The sequence below is a fragment of the Cryptomeria japonica genome, chromosome 7, assembly GCF_030272615.1.
Source record: "Cryptomeria japonica chromosome 7, Sugi_1.0, whole genome shotgun sequence".
NCBI lineage: Eukaryota > Viridiplantae > Streptophyta > Pinopsida > Cupressales > Cupressaceae > Cryptomeria > Cryptomeria japonica.
This window is the reverse complement of record NC_081411.1, coordinates 853,696,444-853,713,816: the sequence shown is the minus strand read 5'-3', so window position 1 is coordinate 853,713,816 and position 17,373 is coordinate 853,696,444. Positions and strand designations below refer to the sequence as shown.

Sequence of the window (17,373 nt, the reverse complement as noted above, 5' to 3'; positions counted from 1 at the left end):
GGAATCTCGGGAAGATTCTTGATACTCTCTTCTAAGTGGATAACCTGATCAAATGCATCTAGAAGAGCCGTGTCCCAAGTAGGTTCAAGTTCCTTTGTTCTATCAATCAGGAGCATGGTGGCGTACATCTGATCATACTGCTCATCTGTAACATCTGCGTCCTTGCGAAAGATGATCTTGATTCTATCCTCAAATTCTTGTAAATCCACATCTGTCTCGACCTCGATCCTTCTGCCAAGAATGGTACGAAGTACCTCAAATACTCTGTCCTGGATCGGATTGATCACCTCCTCAACTTGACCACATCTAACACTGATGTCCTCGAAGAGAACACTCTTTATATGGAGTAAGGTTGACCACTGAAACAAACTGTGAGAATCACCTTCTAAGATCCTCTCTTGTGCTAAAATTCTTCTGGATGTGTGTCTTATAACTTTCAAGACAGGGATGACAACGTCCTTGGTATGGGCAAATGCAGCTACTGTTGCCATCAATCTGTGGATTATCTCAAGAACTTGGATAGCCTGATGGGTGATCTTCGACATCCTTGTAACAAACTCTATGGCCATTGTATGAGATCTATCCATCCAACTACATGTACGCTGGACCAGGTTCCTGAATCTTTCTGCTTCATTGATCGATTGAAGGGGCAATGCCGGCAATGGTGATCTAACTGGATCCTGACGTCCCAAAGGTTCATTGATGTGACTGAAATATGTCCTCCATGCACCGACCTCCCTCTCAAGCTTTCTATTCTTTTCTACTTCTTCTCTAAGCTTGTCCTTCAATGCCTCAAATGTGTCGGTGGCATCATCTAAAGTCTGCTCTGCTGTGGATGGTCCTAACTCAATAGTCTGTATATGATAGTCTTCTGCTAGGATCTCACCCTCATATTTATCTGCTGCCGGTGTAGCTATCTGCAGTTTTCGAGATCCAGTCTCATCTCGAATCATCTTGGACATCTTTGTAGCCTTCTTCTTCTCTGTTGTCATATGTGAACGTCCCACGAGGCTCTCTAAATCAATTGCACTGTCCTCGTCCTCAATTACGATCACCTTGGTTAATCTTTCCTTCAACCAATCTGGGATATTCGATCTTGTCTCTTGAACTTGAATTTCTTTATGTACTATTTCTTCTTGTCTGGGAGGAGATGTTACTTCGTTATCCTCTTCTAAACCATAGTCTTGGAGAGATCCATCGGATGAAACATGCTGTGCCTGTCCTTCCTCCTGTCTGTCATTCTGTACCATCGATTCCATGGACTCTTCCACTCGAACTGTTCTATCTTCTGGTCTGGAAGAAGTACCTGGTGTTTGATCTTTGTTGGCACCTTGCTTTTTCTTGGAAGACTCTTTCTTTTCTGATCTTTCCTTTCTCTTCGAACCTCTCGAATGGAGATTGCCCTCACTGGCACATCGAAGGTTACCTTCACCTGAATTCCTAGGATTAGGATTGCCTTCACTAACACTGGCTCCACCTTCGGCTGGTTTCTCTTCCAAAGTAAAAGACATAGCTATGCCCTGTTCTCTCAACTTCTGATGCTAAACGTCTACCCATCTGCGAGTACAAGACAAGACTGGTGCCATCAAATCATCTAAATCCACGGCCTCGGGCTCATTCCAATTCAAACTTATTGTTTTGCTTTCTCTATCATATGAAGATTGGATGTGCCTGCCGTTGTCCTGAGCTTGGTCGGCCACTCTGTAAATCTTACATTTCCTGATGAAATCCAAAGGCAATCTAGAATGCATTTTTCGTTTCACTTCGAGATCATCTAGGAGATTCATCATAAAATCTTCAATCTGGTGCTCATGTCTAAATCTTCTACCGACCGTCTCCTCTAAATGTCCATGGGGATCAAAACTATTCCTCCAAGCAAAAGATGAAAAAGGATACAAGGCTAACTCCTTCTCTGCGTCATCCATGGCTAAGACATTAGGACATACCTCAACTGAATTACCCAAAATAATAGGTACCTGAACTCCATTCTGATGTCCGTGTCTGAATGCCTTCACATATGCTGCCAACTGCCTTGTTACTTCAAGTAACACAATTCTGTCTATCGGGTACCTCGGCAACATGTATGGAGGTAAAGGACATCCATACACTCTAATGTAAGTGAACTTGGGAAACTGAATGAACCAAGCACCGTACCTCTTGATGAATTCCTGGGCATCCTGAGATAATCTGTTGTGAATCCCTCCTTGCAACGTCCTTGTGATGTTCATCGTGAAAGTATCATTGACTAACTTGTAGTTCTTCCCTGGTGGATGATGCAAGTAGGTATAGGATTCACAAACTCTGACCTCGCCGGGTCCTCTTCCAATCACTCCTCTGTGAGGTAGTCCTGCGTACTCAACGCTCCTGATTAAGGCATAGATGACGTATGAACTCATGTGGAAGGACTTAGTAGCCCTGAGTCTTCTCAACTGTACGTCTAAGCAATGGCTAATTATCCTAGCCCAATGTATTGTACCCTTTCCTTGAACAATCACCTGGATGAAGTAAAACATCCACTTCTCAAAATAGAAGGCATGAGGTGCTCCTGTAACTCTGTTGAGCATGGTAATCAAATCTCTGTACTCCTCTTGGAAATCAATCCTGTGTGGTGTGTTCGGTACTTTGCTCAGACGGGGACGACTCTTGAGTAGCCAGTTCTTGTTGATTATGCTTAGGCAAGCATCTGGATCATCATCGTACACTGATCTGGCTCCTTCAATGCTCTTGTATATCATGTCCCTGTGCTCTGGAAGATGGAAGGCTTCACTTATGGCTTCCTCTGAAAGGTATGCCAAAGTGTTTCCTTCGTTGGACACAATTGTCCTGGACTGTGGATTGTAATGACGGGCACACTCGATCATCAACTCGTGGCACTGAATAGCTGGAGGAAAACCGGCCGCCTTAATGATGCCACTCTCTATTATTCTCCGGGCGACAGGTGATGGCTTGCCAATGTAAGGGACCTCTCGGAACTTCTTCGTGCTAAAGTTCCCCAAGTTTGTATCTCCAATGTTGCTCCATTTAGACACGATCTTGGTCTCCACTTCTTCGGTCTTCTGATCTTCTTTCATGAGAGCCGAGCGGCTGGTGGATGCTCCCGCCTTTGGGGTCGCCATACCTACACAACATTTTCATTATAAGAAATAGATTTTGCAATAAATAACGTAAATAAGAGAGATAAATTTTAGGAAACCTCATGATAAGTCTCTAGAGTCATCATTTCCTAAAATACAACGATTAAGCCAAGAGATTCAAAATTCAAAATTTCAAAATTTGAAATATGACGATGAAAGAATAAAGCAATAATAATTAAATCGCCATACCTCGATAGAGAGCTAACTCTAGAATGCAAAAACAAAATTTGCCTAGGCAAAATTGAGGTATAAAGTAATCTTCAATATGATCTCCTCAAAATTGACTTCGCCACCTCTGGAGAGAACGTGATCTTCAATTATCGCCTTTGACGTGGTCTCAAATGGATCTTCAAGTTCGCCTTTGGTGTGGTCTTCAAATTCGCACCACCTTTTGATAACTACGCGCCACCCTTGGATGAATGAAACTCGCACCACCTTTGGTCTTCAACGCAATTCGCACTCAGCACTTCCCTTCGTCTTCCTCAATTCGCATGTAGAAAGGTAAAATAATGATGTAGAAATGATAGTTTTTACCCCCCTTATATAGCGCTCACATCACACTTCACCCTCAAGGCCGACTTGATAAAATAAAGTAATTTCAAACGATTTTTAAATAAAATAACAAGGCCGACTTACATGCATGAGCGTTCTTATTCGTCTTTTAATTATTTAATTCATTAATTAATTAAATGCCTTTTATTTTAATTAATAAATTTCGATTTTTTTTAAATCAAGGCAAAATAATTAATCAATGCAAAACGCCATATTAAATGCCAATTAAATAGGCCTTTAAATCGAATTTTGGCATTAAAATGAATTTAAAAAGGTTTATTTGGCGCCAAAAATTTGAAAATGAAGTGGACGTACCTCATCGCCCTGGTCCCTTGGAGAGGGACAGGAGCGATTCACCATTTTTTCTCATGATTCTTGCGTTTTCAACGTTCAACTCCTTCATTTCCACGTTCTAAATCGATCATCTGGTTGGGTTCTTCGAATTAGATTGCCTTGCATGTGCGCATGAGTGTCTTTAGATGTATCATCGCCCTTGTCCCTTGGAGAGGGACAGGAGCGATCCTAAGGTTTTTGCTTGAAATTCTCCATTTTGATACGATCCTTTCTTTGTATCATCTTCCAAGTGCCATTTAAAACCTTGTGCGTCCTTGTCTTAACGTGATTTTCAAAGAATATCATGTGTTTTGCCTAACATCGCCCTTGTCCCTTGGAGAGGGACAGGAGCGATCTCCATGTCTTCACGTTCATCTTGTATCTTTGACCTTCGAACTTCCATTGTAAGGCGAATAATATCATTGCTTGTCCATTCCACGCACGTCCCAATTGCTTTTGCAAGGTACCTTTGAGTGTTTTTGATGAAATCGCTTTGGTCCTTGTCCAAAGGACAGGAGCGATATGGACTCCTTAGCTTGATTGATAATGTTTGGACGTTCAAAACTCTTGCATGTCACTTTAAAAAGATATCTTGAACCCTTTACAACCTTGTGAAGCCTTGACTCAACGTAATTCTTGCATGAATTGATCAATATACTCAATATCGCTCTGGTCCCTTCCTGAGGGACAGGAGCGAAGTTCAACATTGTGAGCTTGTTCTTGTTTATTTCAACTTACAATTATCTTCAACGCGTGTAATGACGTCCTTTCGATCCTCTTGGTAGCTTAACACTTGCTTGTCTTTTGAAATCGATGCCTTTATGGAAATATCGCTCTGGTCCCTTCCCATGGGACAGGAGCGATCTGGGGTCTTAGAGCGCAAATCCTTCCAACGTGACGACCTTGATGCTTGTGTTTGATTGAAAATGCCTTGAAACGTCCCTCGCCACCTTGTCTTGACTTGTGTCGACCTTGAACTTTGGAGGAACGACCTTGAACTTGCGTAGGAAGTATCATCACCATTGTATCGCCCTGGTCTCTTGGAGAGGGACAGGAGCGAACTTGCTCTTGTGGTCTTCATTTCACTTTGCCAGGTTCCAAGTTTATATTCAACGGACTCGTCCTTCTTCACTCTATTCGTTCATGCCTTGACATTGTTTGTAACTTTGCAAAAAAAGGCAATTATATCAAAAATCGCTCTGGTCCCTTCCTGAGGGACAGGAGCGAACTAGGCATTTAACACCGTTATGGACGTCCCAAAAATCTTCAATTTATATTCAACGCATTTATCTCATGTTTTCCCTTGTTTTTGAACGTAAACTTGCCTTGACCTTTGTCTGGATTTTGCATAATGAAGGAAATCGCTCTGGTCCCTGGGAGAGGGACGAGAGCTACGAGGTACCTCGCCCTGGTCCCTTGGAGAGGGACAGGAGCGATTTGGTCAATATAGGTCATTCTCCTTCATTTTTGCATCTCAAATTATATTCATTTGGCAAAGCATCTTCCCTTGGACGTCCTCAAATCATTAAGTTTTCGAAATCTTGCAAGGACAAGGCGAAATTTGAATTGTAGCTCCGGTCCTTCACTGAGGGACAGGAGCGATTTTCCTCCTGGAGGCATTTCTGTGCTCATGAAAATCTTCAATTTATATTCAATGGAAAGATCTCGCCGTTCTCCATCACATCCAACTTGAAATTTGCCTAGACTCTGCAGGGATGATGAGATATTTGAAAATGAGCTCCCGTCCTTCACTGAGGGACAGGAGCGATTTTGCTCCTACAGGCCAAAATAACAAGATTTTTCACATTTTAACACTTCACGAGGCGAAAACAAATCAATTCCAATGCCTAGGATAAAAAATCAAAAAGGTCAAAATTTGGTCAAAATATTCAATCGGACAAAAATTCATATTTCACTTTCAACACTTAGACAAATTAAAGCTCTGCATCAATATTCCAATTGAAAATTAGACCATTTTGGCGAATTTATTGCATTCAAAATTTGCATTCCAGAAAAGGAAGCTCAAAAGCTCTCAAAAACGACTGGATTTTGGCTTGAAAAGGCAAAATTTAAAACCCTAAGGCTTGGCCCTAAATCCAGACAACTAACTAACTAACAAAACCCTAAAAACGAAAGCGAAAACGAGCGAAAAACAAGCAAAAAAAAAGGGGGTCCCCATTTGCGATGGGGCGATGTGTGAAATGGTCACAACAAGTCCCAAACTGAAAATCAAAAAAAAAAAGAAAGAAAGAGAGCATTTACTGTCAAATTTCTCTAAGTCCTAACTTGTGAACGATATTAGTTGACCGTAAGTCCCCCTTGTATTTCAGCATACATAACCAAGGAAGCTATCCAACATAAAGTCGCATGTTCGCACATATAAACCTTGGAGTTGCCGTGTGGTCTTTCTTGCAATCTTGGCACACGTAGTGATTTTGTTCAAGAGAGGGTAGAGTGTCCATGACGTTTTATTCTAATGTTCAGAGAATGATGAAACGTACGCCAACACTACCCTACATAGGACTAGACAAAATATGCAAGTCATTGGGCCATGATTACATAGAAGGTTGACTCCTCTTCAGAACTCTCTACGACATGAGCCTGCTATTGAGACTCTCCCTGGTTCTACAAAACTTCTGAATATGACCAAGTTTACCACAATCCTTCCAACCTGATGTTGGGTAATAAAGTTATCCCTCCCTTTATCCAAAGACACCGCAATAACCTGCATAGATATGAAAAAACACGATTTTGCCAAAAGTCATCAAAAGAAGCAACACCTGCGATTTTGTTAAAAAAATGTCAATTTTTTTTGCAAAAGAACACCTATAAAACAATCAATGCCAACCATCGTGTGCCTCTCAAAGTCTACCTTCAAGCTTGTAAGGATCTTTTTTTAAGGAACCATGCTCTGATACCAATTGAAGAGCACATGCTAATATTGAGAGGGGGGAGGGGTGAATCGGTATTAGGACAAATTATAACACCTCTTTCAAATCTACAAATACAACTTCAAAAAATTAAGCAAATAACACATGCAAGAACATAGAAATTACGTGGAAAACACCAAAGGGAAAAAACCACAGCAAAATATGCTTTTATTAACTTCTTACAAAATGTAGGCAACAACCCACATAAGACATTGATCTTACAAACGTGAGCTTCAACTCACTAGAAGCACCGAGCCAATATGAGGCACCAACCTCCAATAAACTCTGCTTGAAAAACTTCTCTCTACTCTGCTCAATCTTCATAAATCTATACTTACTTCTCTACTCATCACCCTCTATCTAACTATACATTCTCTTTTTCTACTTTTTCTTAAAAACACTTCTATCAACAACCAAAAAACACTCCATTCATAAAGCGCCAATACTTCATAATCTTTTTTAATATTTTTGTTTCATTAATATCCATAAAACTCTTCAAGAAGAAAACCTACTAAAAATTGTGGCATTGTTTGGATTCTCAAAATGGAAGATTCCTAAAATATCTTGGGCACCCAAATCTGATCATGAAAACATATCAAATCTGTTTTTAAATCTGCATTAATCTTTCTTTTTATGACATAAATCAGATTTGTTTTAACCCATCATATCTTAAAACAGTCTTTTCTTGTTTCCTTCTAAAACTGGCAGCCAGCTTTATGTGATTTTCTTTCCTTTCTTGGCAGCTGTAAAAACTGAGTTTGTTTTATCCACATCTTCTCCACCTTGGTGCCCAACATGAAACTTATCTGATTTGATTTTTATAAATATCTTTCCATTCTAGGCAGGTAACTATGATTTTTTATCTTAACTTTTCTTTAAACGTTATCTTCTTTTCTTGGCAATGCTTATCTTCATTATATTACATATATTTATCTCTTTATCTAACACAGGCAGGTTTTCTTCTGTATCTAGGTGTGTATAATGCAGCAGCATCGAACACTTTGAATTCTTTCTAACACAGCAGCATATTCTTTCTAACAGCAGGTTATTATATTTGCATGCATCAAGCTTTGACATCAACGACAATCTAACAATCAGAATGCTCCTCAAGAACCTGAAGCAATGTGACGCCTCCTTTCTTACACGAGCAGTTCTGAGGTTACATGCAGCAGAATTTAGAGGAAGCACTGTAGCAAATATGAATCGCAATCAAAAAACATTCCTGCAACTATGTCCACACCCAGGTACAAGAAGTTTATCATTTCGATGTCCATTTCACAAGTCTAATCGCCCATGTAAAAACACACATTGAAGCCAACATGGGGAGTATTTTCCTTATTAGAATCAATCAAGTTTTCAGCACTGTCAAAGCTTAACTAGAATGCTCAGAAAACGCCACATATCTTCCTTATACCTATGCCACAATTTTAGTCACCAAAAAATAATACTCGGGGGCAGTAATAAGAGTGAGATGCCCAGCCAAGAGATCGCAGCCAAACAAAACAGCTTAAATATTGACAATATTGCTGGAAAACCCTCACGCCTCTAAGGGATATAAGAGATTCAACCAGCATCAAAGACACGCAGGAGTTCAGAGACACCGAACAGACCCTTTGGTAAGCTCAACCCTTCCTATAATAGTCAATCTCCTTCACATTGAGATTCTCCATGCTTGAACAAGGGGAAAATAGTGGCAGAGATGAATGTCTCTGCTAGTTCACTTCACAATCCAAAGCCTCCTCATGCACTGTAGGAAGTAGACCAAACAGCCAATATTAAAAACAAATCGTGGCTCTTTTCCTTCACTCACCACAATTTGAATCAACTTGATAGATCCAAATATTCACTCCAAACATTACACATCCCATGGAATAGTCATTTGCCCAATTTTACACACATTATTTGGGTGCTTAATTTATTAATCTCACAATAATACCATTCGCCCCAACTTAGTTGATGATAAACATCTAAACAATATATTTAATATGAACCACTTTAAAGCTTAAATAATCCATGCACCTGTAAATTTGTCTCAGAATGAGATATCACAAATTTCAAGAACCTCCACAAACTGGACAATGTAGCACAATTGTGAATCCTGCAGTGAATCTACCCAGAATATTGAATCGGGTTTTCGTACAATCCTCCTAGACCCAAGGGTTTCTGTCCTAGGGCATGTTGAACCAAAGGCCAGAATCTCTCAGAGCTCTTTAAAAGAAATCACAAACCAATCATACTGAAACAAGAACGAATCTGCCTTTTATAATTCTCTGAGGAAGTTTCCAGAAGATATTTTAAATTTCCCTGACCTTTCAAAATTTGACTTTAGCCTAGGAAATAATAAAGTCTCTTACATTTTCCTATTGAAATAAAGTCACTAGGAGAAACTCGGCAGAGCTTAAGTCAAAACCATTTCTTTATTTTGCAGAATATCTATCCAGTATTTCTATTTGCAAGTTTAGGCAGGAGGAAGCATGAACAGAACTACAAATTTGAACATGTCCCTCAAATTGGGTCATTGAAGTCAAGGGTTTCAGCTTAAGTATATCAAGATTTCCACAAGAACATAATGTGAAAATATATACATTAAAGGTTAGACATGTAACTAAGGTTACATTTGTTGTTGTGGATAGTGATTAGATAATTAAATAACCATAACCAAGTCTGTGAAATGTTCCTCACTTATTCTCCCACTTGGCTCATAAAAAAAAATCACTAACAATAGGCAATCTTTATTATTGAATTTCCAGAATATATTTCTGTCTAAGATTAATCAGTTTATACATTCAGTATGACCACAATTTGATAACATAAAATTTGCAGATCAACAATTACTACTTGCCATATGAATTCAGAAAGGAAACATCCAAGACATACTGATTTATCTGATACAATTGTTTCCCAGTCTGTATGAGTAGAGTGATATGCCTGAAAGGCTTGCATTCCAATTCACAAGTAGCAGCAAGTAGGTAAGTGTGATGATTCACGCACTGTGGTAGCTGGAAACTGGACTTTGCTGGAAACAATATAGTGCCTGTGTTGTATAGGCGCTAGGCACTTATGAATGAATGCTCAATCACTCTTCATGCCAGCTATGTAAATCCCCTGGTCACCAATCCGACTCCGATCTCTCACCACAATTAGAAGGATATGCTTAATGCCTTCGCTTAATATCTCCAACTACATGCAACACTCATATTTCCATCAACTAATTGTCATTTCCCTTAATCAGAAGACTCCCATAATGATGTTTCCGCCAATGATAGCTTCTGTCTTGCACTCTGGTGAATCCAACTAGGCCAAGGTTTGAAGGTCCCGCAAAAAAGAGAGTATGGTGCTCCATCCCCACAAATAATATTCGAACCCATTATAATTAATGATATTGCATTCCAGCAAATATGAACTCTTCTTATTTCATACCACAGGAAGATTCGCCGGAGTACTGTTCCAATCGCTGCCATATATGTGTCGTCCTATGACCATCCCTCTTAATCACCTTCCACATCACATCAACTCAATACGCAACTCCAACAGGGATATAATTGTAATTTCCAATTATCTCCGTTATCATGAATGGAGGGCGACTAAATACACTACAGTAAAGAATAGTAAAGTGGCATAATAATATTGAGTTGGCAATTCAATAGAATAGACATACAACCAGGTCACCAATAAAAGGACCCTTATTTAGATCCAATATGACTTCGACTGACAATATGAAAGTAATCCACATTGAGATAATAATCATAATATCGAACCTCAATATCTATAAATCTCTTATTACTGCAAATTTGTCTCCAATGGAGACTTCACAAATTTGTTCAGATGTAGACTCTATCGCAAATCCACCCCTTAGGAAGAGCTAGGTTTTTGTCCAACCCTTCTCCAAACTCCTAAAGGTTTCCGTCTCCAGAAATCATAAAACATTTTATCAAATCAAGCATGAGCAATCCATCACCGAGAACCCCCTTATAAAGGTCTCTAAGATGTATCTAGAAGATAGTAGATAGGCCGACTTGGAGAAATATATTTAATAAAGTGACATAATAATATTTTATTGTTATTAAATTAATTACTATTAAGTTGTCCTTTAAATATTTTATTTATTTTAGACAGCTTAATAAAAATCAATTTAATTAATTGTCACTTTAAAAATCGGTAACATCACAGTCTGCTACTATAAACATGTAATGTGAATTTCATATATGTGAAAGATTGTGATGTGGTGTAGTTATGCATACTCTAAATTTATTTATTATGTATTTTTAGTATTTTGCATATTAGTTAAATTTATTCGATGAATTTATATATATTTATGCTTTCCCGAGCTTTCTGTCAAATCCCAAATCCCAAGTACAAGTCAAAATTTTGGTACTAAGTTTCTGCTTAGCCCAATTTAACAATCATGGTGCTAGATTTTCATTTGATTTATTGTTGTTATATAGTTGAAAACAAAGCTGAAGTCTGATATACATTTACTTGACTGACTAATTTGAATTTCTCGTTCATGTATTTGAAATGTTCACTTATACTATGTGAGAATGCATATTTTGAATGAGATTTGATGTTTAGAAATTAATAAAATTTAGTTTTCTGCATTATAAACAATGACCAAGATAATGCATTGCAATCACTTATTTTGTTTGAATATTTATTATCATTAAACCATGATTCATCATAAGTTCAAAACAAATTTTTATTATGTATAAATATAATATTTTTGCATTTTTAGACCCATGCACTACAAAAAAGTGGGGGTCTCCAGATGTCCTCCAAATGAACCACCCATTTATCAGTGCCCAAAACTTACTGAAATCTTGTTTTCAAGTAAGATTCTTATTTGAATTTCTTGAAATAAGAATTTTCTTCTTTGTTACGCATCCAATCAATTACCATTTTCTCCATTCCCATATTCATATTGTTCTGTAGCTTTTTCTCCTCTTATTCATTCTCACTACATCTACTTCAGCTCTTAATTCTATGTTCTGGTCAAAGGTCACTCTGGAGGCAAGTCATTTGAAAATTGAAGAAACCGTTGTGCATCCTGGTTACTGTAGATGGACCAATCGTCAAGGAACGCCTTGAAGTTCCCTACTGACATCTTGTCAAATATGTGAAGGATTATCCGCTGGAATGTCGCTAGCGCATTGCATAACCCGAACGGCATTCGGTTATACGCGTACACGCCATCTTCCACTACGAAGGTCATTTTTAATTCGTCCTCTTCGGAAATGGACATCTAGTTATACCCAGAAAATCCATCCATAAATGAATAAATTTCATGACTGGCCACTTCCTCCAAGATGCTATCCGTAAATGGTATTGGAAACGGGTCCTTTATGGTGACCGCGTTAAGGCATCTGAAACCCACGCAGATTTGGATTTGGTTTGCCTCCTTTTTAAGGGATATCACTATGGGCGACACCCACTCGCTGGTTTGCACTTTAAAAATAATCTCGGCTTCGAGCATACACTCGATTTCATCATTCTCTCACAGCATAGTTTTTATTCATTTTGTACGGCCTCTTCCATACAGGTACGGCCCCAGGTACGAGTGGAATTTGGTGTACGCACAGTTCTGGCGGCACCCCTTTGAGGTCCTTGTACATCCAAGTGAATATATCCTCATATTCCATGAATATTTTAAACGCGACGGCTTTCAGGACTGGATTCCAGTCGTCGCCAACAAGGATGTTCCTTGACTCTGCTTCCGTGCCGAGGTTTGTAGGTTTTACGAACTCTTTGTACCGGATTGGTTTCGTCATGTCAAACCTATGTGCTGGTGCCTTGTTGACAGGAGCATCCCCTTCCGTGTATTCCCCGTACGCTAGCGGAAATTCATTTTCGTTCGGCTCCTCGTCAACCTGCAACACGTTGCACCCATACAGCAGCTAGTAGTAGTCTTCCATTTCCCAGTGGAAGAGCCCATTAAGGGAATTGGTCTCATCTTCCAAACATCCTTGGATTTCCAGGACGCCTTCCTCATCCGAATCCCTTCCATACTTTCCTTTGTCAACTCCGCCTTCGCCGTCCGATTCTGATTCTGACAAGAGTTCTTCACTCACGAGTTGTGTTTTCAAGTTGATAATAAATTTTCACCCGACTTTCTCTATGGACAGCGTGTTACGCTTCCAGTTGTGATTCACTCTGGCCGCCACCAACCACCCTCTGCCAAGAATGACATCGTATCGTTTCTTCGCGAGCGGAATCACCACAAAGTCAAGGACAAATGGTTGTGTCCCAATGGTTACTTGTTGCGCCATGAGTGTTCCAAGAGGTTTGATACCATGTTGATCCGCTCCCAGTAAGTTGAAGGTTGACGGCCACAGTGTCGGCTTGCCAAGCTTCTTCCAGGTTTCTTTCGAAAGCACATTCACTCCCGACCCACCATCGACAATGGTGTCAGTCAAAATGGTGCCAAGTATTCCCATTTCTACCACCGCCGAGTGCCGACCACTGTATAGTGTCAGGATCAATGGGTTTGTTGGTGTTCCGCCAGGAACATCCGTATTCCGGGTCACCCGACTCTGTGGAGTTACTTGCACCGTACGTAGGAGTGTCGTACGTAATTGCGGCATCGTTTCTAGGAGGTCCTTCATCTTCACAGGTACTTCAATCTACAGCATTTGATTCGGGATTTTCCTTAGCCTCAAAGCGGGAAGTACTTCCTGAGTATTCCCTTGTGCCAACATTTCCTTTGCCTCTAGCGCCCGCTGCTTCTCCGTGCAAGGGTCCGGGTATGTGGTCTTATTTGCCTGTGACCGTGTGATTGCCAATACCCGTTCCTCCATCCTGTCAATGTTGAGCAAGTTCACTCCAGACTTTGGGCAAGTTCCATCATCGTGGTCTCCAGGGCCACACCATTTGCATAGTTTTTGTGGAGTTTCTTTTGAGGTGCATTCCCTAGCAAAGTGGCCCCATTGATTGTAGGCTCGGCACTGGATCATTGGTCGTCCCTTCGCATCATATTGGATTCGGCTCCTATTATTATTGTTATTATTGGTCTTCCCCCCTCACCGATTGTTCCGGTATCTGCTAGATGATGCATTATTGTTGGCGGTTTGCGACGTTCCGGCGGTCGGCTGCTCTTGCATGAAGAGAACTTGTTGGCTCCTGGTTTTCATACTGTAGGGACATTCCTTTGTCAAATGTTCGGCAATCTGACAAATGTCGCAGAAAGCCTTCTTGGGGCAGGACCCCTTGGTGTGTCCATCACTCCTACACTCCGTACACCACACGTCGTTTTCTTAAGTCTTACTTGTACTCCCCTTCATGGCTTTGAATTCCTTCAGCATTCACTCCATATCCTTTTGGAGCGCGTGCACCTTTTTACTCGATTCGCCACCGCTGCTGCTTTCCTCGACAGTCTTCGTCATTGTCGGATGAGGATTTATTACTTTTCTTCTTCTTTGACGTTTTGTGTTCGCTCTCCAGGTCCATCGCCCTATTATAGGCGTCATCATATGACATCAGGGGTACAATTTTCATCTTCTTCCGTAGGGAGGATTTCAACCCTTCAACAAACCATCGTTTCTTCAATCCATCTGCCAGTTGACTTTCCATTTTACCCAGCAATTCTTTCAACCTCCGGCTATATGCTCGTACTGTCTCCTTGGTACCTTGTTTGGTACTATATATCTCGGCTACGATTTCATTGTCATCACGGAGCAACCGAAACTCCTCCTTGAATTCCTTCTGTAGATTGGCCCATATGGCCACTTTTTGCTTGTCAACATCGGAGTACCAATCTATGGCAACTCTGCGTAACGTGGCTGGGAACTATTGTACCCAGTCATCCTGGTCCATCACTCTATTGACGGACCAAATAGTTTCACATGTACGGCAGTGTCGTACGGGGTCTTCCTTGTCGTCCCCTGTGAACTTTGGCAATTTATGTTTACTTGCCATCCCTCCTTTGGGTTTTGCTACTCCTGCGCCTACGCCTACCGAACCTATGCCTACTGAGCCTCCGCCTCCCAAGCCTACCCCTTTGGATGTTGGTGCTACAGAAACTGGCACACTCGTGCCCATCGGGTTACTTTGACTGGCAGGGTTTGATGACCCCGAACCGAACAAGTTACTTCTCATACCGTGCCCTTGTGTCTCCCGGACACCTTCAGTTGCAACGATACCCTCACTCTCCCTATTTTCGGTCTCGATTCTTGTCTCCCTCCTAGTCTCATCTCCTCTGAACAGTGTGTACAGGTCCACTGTACTTCCGTCGCCGATCTCTTCCAATGTGAGGGACAAATCCCCCAACCGTTTCCTCATGGTTTCGATTAGCACAGATTCTTGGTCCTTGCCAGAACCATGGCTACCACTTTCACCACTTCCTTCCTCGGCGACCTTTTTGAATCTTCTCCTTCGTTCGGCTTGTTGCTCAAGAATTAGTGCTCATTGGGCGGCTTTTGCATCCCCTACGTATTCTTTTTTGTATTTGTCTTTATTTAACAGATTGGGCATTAATTCTACTCTTTCTTCATGGGTCAAAACAAGACATCAAATTAAAAAAACAAAACTCTTTTATTACTTCATCCCTCATACATAATGTATGTCACAGACATACTCATTACAATGGGGTGTTCTTATTTATTCTCTCTGACCGTCAAAGTTCATGTATTGCGCTCATCTTCTTGGCACTCCCTAAATTCCCGTAGAATTTGCTGCCGTCGGTTCTCTCGGTAGATGTCTTCCCTTCGATTCTGGAGAGCCAAAAATCCTTGTGCCAAAAGGTTAGGCAGTTCGCTCATCAACCGATTCACAGTGGGGCTTACTCCGAGCGAACTCCACACAACATCTTCTGGGACATCTTCGGTGGTGGCTTCCCTCCGTACGTGTGTTTCGATTGCCGCCTGTAGGATGCAGGAGAAATCCTTCGTGAGTGTCTTTTCCCCCTCGAACAATTCTTCAGGTTCTCTGTCGGGGTCACTCGTTCCTTCTGGTAATGGTTGTCCCATTATCCATGTGCCATGTAGTAGGTCCTTTTCCCCGTTGCTCCCAGCTTTTTACTTAGGCAATGGCGCCAAATGTTTTCCCCATAGGGTGTCAGGTTAAGACATTGCATCAATGACAGAAGTACACAGAATATATGGAACTCACAAGTGTTCTCTTGATTCATAATAAGCCAGTACATACAATGATAGCAATATGATCGACTACAATGGCATGTCCAAAGACTGGAAACAGATACAATATAAAGGAGTCTGGTCAGTTACCCGGTGCCAACTGCCGACAACCGACAGGTTAACTATCGATGCTAACACAATTTACTTTAATGCTTAATTACCCAACAACAAGCAGGAATATATTAAAATACCATATTTCAGTAAATACTTCATTCGGTACCCCAAAGCATTATAATTTTCCCAAGGTAGACCGACTGCCAAGATAGCAAAATGACCAAAATCATTTGGCGCTTATCAATTTTCTGGAGCCAATCACCATCTGCCCTCTTTAATTTAAATTAGTTGTCATTGATTGATTAGGAATCATCTGCAATGTTTCAAGATCACCAATTGATTTAACATCTAGTATAGTAATTTGTAAGTAATTGGTTGAAACTATTGCCTTCATCTTGAGAGAAAAACCAATATACTAAGGTATAGGATTCCTCTTTTGCCTTTACAGTTAATCATCAAAAAATAATTTTTCTTAGACTCCACTACATATTCAACTAAAGCTGCACTCTTTCAATTGAAATGCAAACCTAGACCATGTGAGTGTCTCCTTGTAAGAAAAAACTAAATAAAAAAGATCATCACAAGAATTAAATTTATGCATTTTAATACCGAGGATATGAAAACATATAAATTTGTTGCAATCCAAACTTAACACACAAGATTTTTTAAAATTAAACACAAAGCAACTCTGAATTAAAGCACATACCATCGTATGTATAACCCAGAACCACCAACAACTATAGGTACATGACCTTTATCAAGTACAGTTTCTGTAACTTCTCTTGCATCTGAAAAGAATCTCCCTGCAGAGTACTCTGCAAAAAATGAGTGCACTGTGAACACATAGTAACCTAGTCATAGTTATCATCTCTAATGAGAAAAAGCGCTTGTCTCTACAAGGAAAAAGTCATAGGGAACTGAAGCCTTAATTCTGAAATCGTTTGTTATTAGATTCTTTTGGATCCTTTCCATTTGCCTCCATTTCAAACCCAACATTCCACACATGCTTTATTTTTAGCGCCTTGGATCCTTTCGATTGGCTTGCATTAATATAAACAACACAAGTTTTATTTCTTAGAGCCATATTGTAGAAGAGAAAAACACAATAGTAGAAGAGCAAAAGAGGCAATAGCACAATCATGGTTGCATCATATTATTAAATGAGTGGACAGATTGAAGGAATTGCATACTCATCAACTTTCTAGTGGTTTTGGATGAGTTGTAAGTAATGAGGATCTAAAATGA

The 17,373-nt window shown here is 40.3% G+C and overlaps 1 protein-coding gene across 1 annotated transcript in view; it reads right to left on the bottom strand.

The window, feature by feature from the left end:
- The window catches only part of LOC131028946 (tRNA dimethylallyltransferase 9), a 187,470-nt gene that overhangs the window by 120,476 nt on the left and 49,621 nt on the right, over positions 1-17,373 (bottom strand). The window contains exon 4 of the mRNA XM_057959329.2: positions 16,835-16,943. Within this exon, the coding sequence (XP_057815312.1) occupies positions 16,835-16,943 (109 nt within the window). The remainder of the gene's footprint in view (positions 1-16,834; positions 16,944-17,373) is intronic.